Genomic DNA, 8,691 nt, shown 5'->3' on the forward strand with positions numbered 1-8,691 from the left:
CGACCTCGCCTCACTGCGCGAGCGCGCGCTGTGCGCGCACGCGCGGATGCTCGGCGCCAAAACAAAAATAGGCACAATCACCCCTTCACTTTCACTTCACATTTTCCCCCTCCTCATACCTTCTACTACACCTCCAACTTCAAAGAGGGGCACACTTTTTCTTCCACCCTTCCCTCTTCTACACTACTTTCTACCACTCACTACCTTCTCTACTACTCCCCCTCAACCCACACCACAACCTCACCTCCTCTCTCATTCTCTTCACCTCACAAGGTACCATCCTAAGCAACCATCTCTCGTGTTGTTATTCCTTTAGTTTCACATTCATTTAGTTATCTTCTTTCCTCTTTTCTTTTAGTTCCTTCTTTAGGATGTTTTTGTCCTTATCTTCTTTTCTCTTCCCCTCTCATTCACACTAACTCTTCATGGGCATTTAGGTCTCTATTTCACTTGCAATTGTAGATGAGTTGTGTTGTTTGCTTTTCTTACACTCACTGTGTACTATAATCATTAGTAGTGGATTGTGACTTATTACATTGCTTTCACCATCTTCAAATCACACACTACAACTGAATGCACACCAAGTGTTCGATGAAAGGCATACTTGACTTTTGCACCAACTTTGACTAATTGCCTCTCATCTTATCACTTTATGCGCATCCCCATTTTCTTAACTTGCTTTCCCTGTGTGGCCCTTAAGGGTATATGCTTCTCATGCTCCCTACTTGCATGCCTAAATCACCCTTACCCCATATGAAAATGATTTGCCTTGCTCTTTTCATGTTATCTTAGTCACATGTTGCAGCTGTCATGTGGCAACGATACCCATATTCTATGGCTTAACTTTTCATCGCATTAACACATTTACTTTCACCTACTTGGATTTTGATGTTTTCCCTTCTTTACTCTTATAGGATGGTTATCAAGAAGAACAAAGGGAAAGCTCCCAAGAAGCCAACCCCAAACAAAGCGCACCAAGAACAAACGGCCAAACCACTCTTGAAGAAAACTAAGGGCCCCATTGATGTTCTCGAGAAGGATAACCCTCCTAAGGATTCAAACAAGTTCCCCAATCGCTACTGCGAACTTGTTTACGCAAGAATGATCGAGAGGAACTATCATCCGGAACCACTCCTAGTCCTACCGGCTCACCTTCACCCAATTGTGATGCCACATATTGAGCAACGACAATGGAGGTTCCTATTGCGGAAACCAAAGGAGGCTAACCTTTCTTGGGTAGTGGAATTCTACTCCAACTTCCACTCCCCCCTTCTCACATCAATCTTTGTGCGCCGAAAGCAAGTGTCGGTCACAGTGGAAGCTATCCAAGCAGTCCTTGGGATTGAACAATCAACGGATGCTTATGACGCCTATGAGGAAGTCTTGGCTACATGCAATGACCGCGCATACGATTGGAGCGCAATCCTCCGTGTCATTGCTCTACCCGACGCCTATTGGATTCGGGGGACTATCAAGCAAAGACCAAAAGGTTTAGATGTCCGCCACCTCACTCAAGAAGCCATGGCATGGGCCCAAATCCTAGCTCACTATGTGCTCCCAAGTACACATAGGTCATCCATCACCGCCGAGATGGCCCTATTGATATGGTGCATCTTAACCGAGAAGCCGGTCAACATCTCGCATGTCATCCGCCAATCCATGGGGCGCATTCATGCCAAAGGAAATCTCCCATTCCCCGTTTTGGTGACCGACTTGGTTGCGGAAGCCGGCGTCCACCGGGAGGCTAAAGATAGAAGAACCACGATTCCGATCGATGGGGATGTCATTCCGACCAAGAGATGCCTTAACCCTCCGGAAGCCACCAAGGACTTTGGACCACCCCCACCGACTTGCAACACTTCCTCTTCATCTAAATCACAGAAATCGACCGCCCAACGCCTTGAGGACCTTCACAGGAAACTGGACCGTTATGAACGGCGTAACCAACGCCGATATGCTCATGTGAAGAAGCTCCTAAGCGTCGTCACACCACCTATGGAGGAACCCGATATCTCAACATCCACCGCAACTTCAAGCGGAGAGAGCGATAACATTGGAGATATGGGACAGTCGGCACTCGATCAACCACTGCGCCTTACCTACAGCACGGAGGACCGTGCTAAGTTTTAAGTGTGGGGAGGTCGACCGACCGATCTCCGTAGGTAAAAGCTGAATAAATTAGGATAGGTTGCATGAGTAGGTTTTAGCTGACACCATCTGCATGATAAATTTACTTGGTTGGAACAATGAATTCTTTCTTAAAGAAACCAGCACTTTGGGGACAATCATGGGGCATTGCAAAATTTTAAATGCTTTGATGCCAAATTGCATGAGGAATTATATTTTGGAACATAGTTTTGAGCTAAGAACACAAGCAAGTGAGCTTTGAGCCTAATGGTGTGGTTACATCTCATAACCACTTACCTTCCTTCTTGTGTGCATTATTCTCCTTCTATGATTGTAATCTTTGCTTTGTTTCATTCTTTATGTCCATTATTTGGTGTAATCATGCATTTATGTGATTGAGGCCATCGTTTCATTAGCCACTTACCCAAATAGCCTACCTTTTATCTCCCATTGTTAACCAATTTGAGCCTACGATTAACTCACTTGTTCTTTAATTTAGCACATTACAAGCCGTAAAAGCGGAAAACAATGAAAGTCCTCAATTTGGATCTTTGATTGGCTTAGGCTAGCGTATGTGAGTATCATTCAAGTGTGGGAATTTTGGGACATTGGGTGGACAAAAGGGTAGTTTTGCTTTGTATTGAGAATATTAAGGAATTGGGTACATACTCATGTAGTAATCAAACGTAAAACCTTATGCATTGAGATTCTTGAATATAGAAAGAAAAAAAAAATTTGATGAGACAAACAAAAGAAAAGAAAAAAGAAGAATAATATGAAAAAAAAAATAGAAAAAGGAAGAAAAAGAAGAAAAAGAAAGAAATAAAAAGGGGACAAAATGCCCCAAAGTGAAGCTCAATAAGATCAATGCATATGTGTGTGGAATTAAGAAGGAATGCATGAGTATGTGAAAAAGTGAGGAATGGGTAGTTAGATTAGCACTTAATTGTATAGGTCATTATGTAGGTTAGGTGGGAAGGTTTAAGTTCATCAAAGATCCAAGTTTTAAGCCCACTAGCCATATATGATCCTACCTTGACCCTAACCCCATTACAACCTAAGGAGAAGACCTCATGATAGATGTATGCATGCATGAAATACATGTTGATTGTTAGAAGAAGAACAAATCTTAGAAAGCATGATTAGGGGAGAATTGAGAGAATCAACCCTAAACACTTGAGCAATCAGAGCGCAAATACTTCCGGTGAGGGTTCGATGCTCAATCCTTTGATTCCCGGCTCTCGCGAGCATTCTTCATGCAAGATTGCATAAATTGCATTTGATGCTTAGAATTTGGCAAGATTTATGCATTAGCCACCATTGTACCCAATAAGCTTGCACATGTCATAAGGAAGTTGATTGTTCCCAACCAAGTAGATAACCGCACTAGTCGAAGTTGCGTGCATATAAGTAGGTTGCATTTCATGAGTCCTATGCGTTTGTGACCCTCGGTCTTCTATGTTTCCTTGCATTTTCCTAAGCATGAGGACATGCTAAAATCTAAGTGTGGGGAGGTTGACAAACCCCATTTTGAGGGTTTATTTTGTGCTAATTTCAAAGGGTTTATCAATGATTTCACACACTTTCTGCATGAAAATATAAGGATTTGCATTCTTTTCCCAGTTTTGCCTCACAAAGGAAAACATGCTTATTTTGCACCAAAATAGACACATTTCTAGTCTCGCCTTAATGCCATTCGATACCGTGACTCGTGTGCTAAGTGATTTCAGGACATAGACTACGAATGGACAGGAAAAGATAAGGAAGAAGGGTGCAAGGAAAGGAAGCATGCGAATTGAAGCCTTGGAAAATTCTGCATGGGCGCGTGCGCGCACCTGGCGCGCCCGCGCGGATGAGAGCAATGTGAAGCCGAAGCTGAGAGCCAAGCCACGAGCCGGTTAGAGGAGCGGCCAAGCCAGGATCTTCATGGACGCGTACGCGTACATTCCGCTCCCGCGCTCAATCCAGAGCCGCATCCAGGGCGCGCACGCGTACCTTGCGCGTGCGCGCCGATGTTCGAAAATGATTTTTTTAAAAGTCACGTGACTTAGGCGTGGAGTTGGTTGGAGATCCCAACTTTTGAGGAGTGCTTTGGCGGGAAAAGACTTAAGAGGACCAAAGGGGCAAAGGTTGAGGACACTTAGTTCATTTTTAGTTTTTTGGAGATATTTTGGGTTAGTTACATTGTTAGAGAGAGAAACTCCAACTTCTCTCTAGGATTCACCAACTTCTCTCAAGCTTTTACTAGGGTTCCTTCTCATCAAAGTTCTGAATTTTTGCCCAATTTTTGGTGAGATCTATTGCACTTTCATTTCACTTTGCTCATGTAGTAGATTTTCCCTTCCAAATTCAAGTTGTAATTGTTGACATTCCTTGGATCTAGGATTCAATTCTATGGTTTTTGGATTCATTTGATATCTTGAGATTTTGATTCTCATTGTTGTTCCTTGATACTTGTTGTTAATTTCTTGTGTTGCAATAGTTCTAATTTTACTTTTCTCTTCATTTCACCATGACTTTTCTTCTTGCTCACTACATGTTTGATAAAATGTCAATACTAGCTATGGAGTAGAATTTTTGCACTTGGCATAGGGGTTGGATATTGGGAGGAATTGAATAGTCATCTCAATAGTTGCTTGATAGTTAGAGCTTGCCAATTGACTTGGAGTGCACTAAAGCTAGATTCCCCTAAGGTGAATCTAGGACTTGTGATTCAAGTTGATTGTTTCTATTTGATTTTCCTCTACACTTAGGGGATAACTAAATGAAGCAAAGCATACTAGTTGTCAACATTGAATGAGCTATGAGGATAAAACTTCCAATGCCAACCCTAAGTCAAGTCCCTTTTGATAATTGATTGTTTGTTTCTCATTACTTGCTAAATTCTTCCAAGAACTCAACAAGGCTTACTAAAACAATAAGATGCATACTTTGGCAACTCCAAGGGAGAAAGACTCGGGAGATTTATACTCTCGGATATAGATTGTAGTTTTGTTTGATGATGGATTTCGCGTTGGTTTAGACTATACTACAATTGATCACTTGATAAATTCTACACCAACAAAAAATCCATTCGTCAGAGCTCAGTGGAAAAGAGACTCCAAAGGCAAGCCGGTTCAATTTAGAAGGCATGACCTTAAACTTGTGGCTGGAGGATGGTTGGAATTCATCCAACGCTCTATCATTCTTACCAGCAACCAATCCGAAGTGACTGTAGATCGGGCTATCATAATCCATAGCATCATGATTGGAGAGGAAGTAGAAGTTCATGAAGTCATATCTCTAGAACTCTATAAAGTGGCTGACAAAACCTCTACCTTGGCAAGGTTAGCCTTTCCTCATCCCATCTGTCACCTATGCAATTTAGCTGGAGTTGTCATAGGAGAAGACATCCTCATTGAAGAGGACAAGCCCATCACTAAAAAGAGGATGGAGCAAATAAGAGAGTCCACTCATGGACTTCATGATAAACCCCGATTTTGTGGTTTATCTTGTGCTTAATTTGGGAGATTTTATCAACTTTTCTCACATTTAATCAATGAAATAGCATGGTTTTGCAACTCTCCCTTGATTTGTGCTTAAGTGTAAAAACATGCTTTTTAGGCCCTAAAATTGGTGATAATTCACTTTAATTCCATTCGATGCCTTGATGTATTTGTTGAGTGATTTCAGGTTCATAAGGCAAGTATTGGATGGAAGAAATGAGAAGAAAAGCATGCAAAGCGGGAGAACTCATTTCTAATGTTATTTCATGCAAAATTCAAGCTTTGGAAATGGGGAAGCAATTGTTTGGTAGCTTAGCATCATATAGGTTAGTTTCTAGAGAGAGAAGCTCCCTCTTCTCTCTAGAATTTGGTTAGGTTAATCCATCTTAGATCTAGGCATGATTTCTTGATTTCATCTTGTTTCCTTTCCAATTTCTTGTTTCTACTACTCTATTCATCTTGTTTCCTTTCCAATTCATCTTGTTTCCTTTCTGATGGTGTTTTTGTAGAAAAATGAATTTCCAACACACAAATCCAACCGGCAAGTATACCGGGTCGCATCAACTAGTAATAACTCACAAGAGTGAGGTCGATCCCACAGGGATTGATGGATCAAGCAACTTTAGTGGGTGATTAGTTTAGTCAAGCTAACATTGAAGTGAATTGTGTGAAGTTGATCAACAGAAAGTAAATTGCAGGAATGATAAAGTTGCAGAAAGTAAAATTGCATAAAACTTAAAGAGCAAGAAAGTAAAATAGCTGAAACTTAAATTGCAAGAAAAGTAAATTGCATGAAAAGTAAAGGGGGGTTGGGTGCTGGAAATTAAAGAGAGCAATAGATCAAAACTCAGAAACTCTTGCAGAAAGCTTAACTTGCAGGAAAGTAAATTGGGATCATGAACAGAAATGTAAAATGAAGAACAAGTGCAGAAAAATTAAATTGCTTGAAAGTAAATTGAAAACCAATGGAACAGTAAAAACAGAAGAGCAGCCAAGAACTCAACTCAATTGCAAAATAAAATTGAAGATCTCAGGGAATCAAAGAGACTAGAAAACAAGTCTAGATCTCAATTCCTTCCTTGATCAAAGTAGAAAGCAGATTGAAGAAGAAAGAAAGATGAAAGCCGTAGAGAAAAACTTGGATCCAAAACTCAATTCACTGAATTATGCAGAAAATCAACAAAGAGCAATCTTAGATCAAGAATGAAACAGAATTCCTTCAAATCTCAATCCAAGATTCAAGAAAGAAATGAAAATTAAAGGAGAGAGCTCTCAAATCCTAATGCTCCCTAGTGGAGCTAGCTTCCTTTTCTAGTGAGATGGAATTGATGCCTTTATATAGGCTTTACAAAGTGAAAATTAAAACAAATTACAATTAAAATCAAAATCCTAATCTAATTGATCCATGTGCCTTTGAGTGATGATGTGGGCTTTTCTTGCTTTGGATTTGAGGAGAAATGGGTTTGGTTAGCCTTAATTCAATTTGGTGAGGAATTGAATTTAAATGGAATTTTGGTTGGATTTTGGCCCATGAGTATTTGCTCCTAGGAGGCTGCCCTGCCCTTGTGGAGGGCAGAGCAGGAAATGGTGCATGCGGCTTCATTTCGTGCGTGCTTGGTGTGTGTGATGCGTCAATGCGCTGGCTGTGCACCACAAAATGCTGCCCTGCCCTTGCGGAGGACAGGGCAATGTTTCCAAAAATGAAGCTCCGCGTTCGAGACTTGGTCGATGCACACGCTACTATTTTTCCTTTGTTTTCTTGGCACCAAGGTGAGGCCTAGTTCCTTGCTTCCTCATGGTGCTGTGTTCGAACCTTGGTGAAAGCACTTGAGGAGCAATTTTTCCTTGATTTTCCATGAAGAGAGCACGACATTGCCCTGCTCTCCAAGAGGGCAGAGCAGAAAATTGAGCGCTATTTTACTTTGGAGTGAGGCTCCAGCTTCGAGCCTTGGTGGAAGCACATTGGTTTATTTTCGCTTATTTTTTGCCCTTAAAGATGTCTTTCATTCCTGCCTCAATTGTATGCCAAATATGAATTGCTATATATCGTTGGAAAGCTCTGAATGTCAGCTTTCCAACGCAACTAAAAGCACATCAATTGGACGTCTGTGGCTCAAGTTATAGCCTTTTGAAGTAATCGGACGTCTGTAGCTCAAGTTATAGCCCTTTGAAGTAGGCATGGTCATGCTGTGAGCGGCCAGATTTTAACTTAGCGAAAATTTGCTCCAACCTCACTTTGTTTCATCATGATTCTGCCCTGCCCTTGGCAAGGGCAGGGCAGTGTGCGTGCTGGTTGTTTTCTCCTTTGATTTGGTCATGGGCTACGTTTTTAAAAGCGTGGCCTAAGTCTCCAAAGTGTGCTCCAACTTCAAAGTGTGTCCCAAAGCTCTTTTTTTCTCCTTTTTAGCTTATTTTTTGCTTCTTTGCTTCTTTTTCTTCTTATTTCCTACAAGATTTATAAAATTAAAAGATCAAGGAAATATACCAATTAAGTATAAAAGCATTCAATATTTAAGTACAAATCATCAATTTCTTATATGAAAAAGCATAGAAAATAGGTATATGATGACATGTCATCACAACACCAAACTTAAATCTTGCTTGTCTTCAAGCAAGAAAAGAATCATGCAATAAAGATTAACAATCCAAGGTAAGAAGAATAGCAACTCAATGTTCATGGTTAGCTAGTTTTCTATGCATGCTTCAATCACAAAAGAAATGTAAATGTTTGATGCTTCTATCTAGCTCATTTTATGAAATCTTTTTCTTATAATTCTTCCTTGAAAGAAGCTTTTTTTTTAGCTTCTTCTTTTGGGTGCTTTGCCCCATGAGTTAATAACAAAGCTACGACTTCTAAATGCTTTGTTTTCAAGTATTACCACTTGATACATAAGCACCACAAGCATTTAATTAGAGGACTTCATTAAGCTCATTTTTCTTTTCTTTTCTTTACTCTCTAATCATTGATGCTCAGAGCCTTGAGATTTGAGGGAGTGCTTTTGCACTTGAGCCTAGCCTTGACTTCTAAGTGTTTTGTTATCAAGCATTTGGCTTGATACATAAACACCACAAGCACTTA

The 8,691-nt window shown here is 40.6% G+C and overlaps 1 protein-coding gene across 1 annotated transcript in view; it reads left to right on the top strand.

The window, feature by feature from the left end:
• LOC107474212 (uncharacterized) overlaps positions 1–843 on the top strand; it is a 6,897-nt gene extending 6,054 nt beyond the window's left edge. Inside the window, exon 4 of the mRNA XM_016093812.1 lies at positions 793–843. Within this exon, the coding sequence (XP_015949298.1) occupies positions 793–843 (51 nt within the window). The remainder of the gene's footprint in view (positions 1–792) is intronic.
• The last annotated feature ends 7,848 nt before the right edge of the window (positions 844–8,691 follow it).

The sequence above is a fragment of the Arachis duranensis genome, chromosome 2 (genome assembly GCF_000817695.3).
Source record: "Arachis duranensis cultivar V14167 chromosome 2, aradu.V14167.gnm2.J7QH, whole genome shotgun sequence".
In the NCBI taxonomy this organism is placed as follows: Eukaryota; Viridiplantae; Streptophyta; class Magnoliopsida; order Fabales; family Fabaceae; genus Arachis; species Arachis duranensis.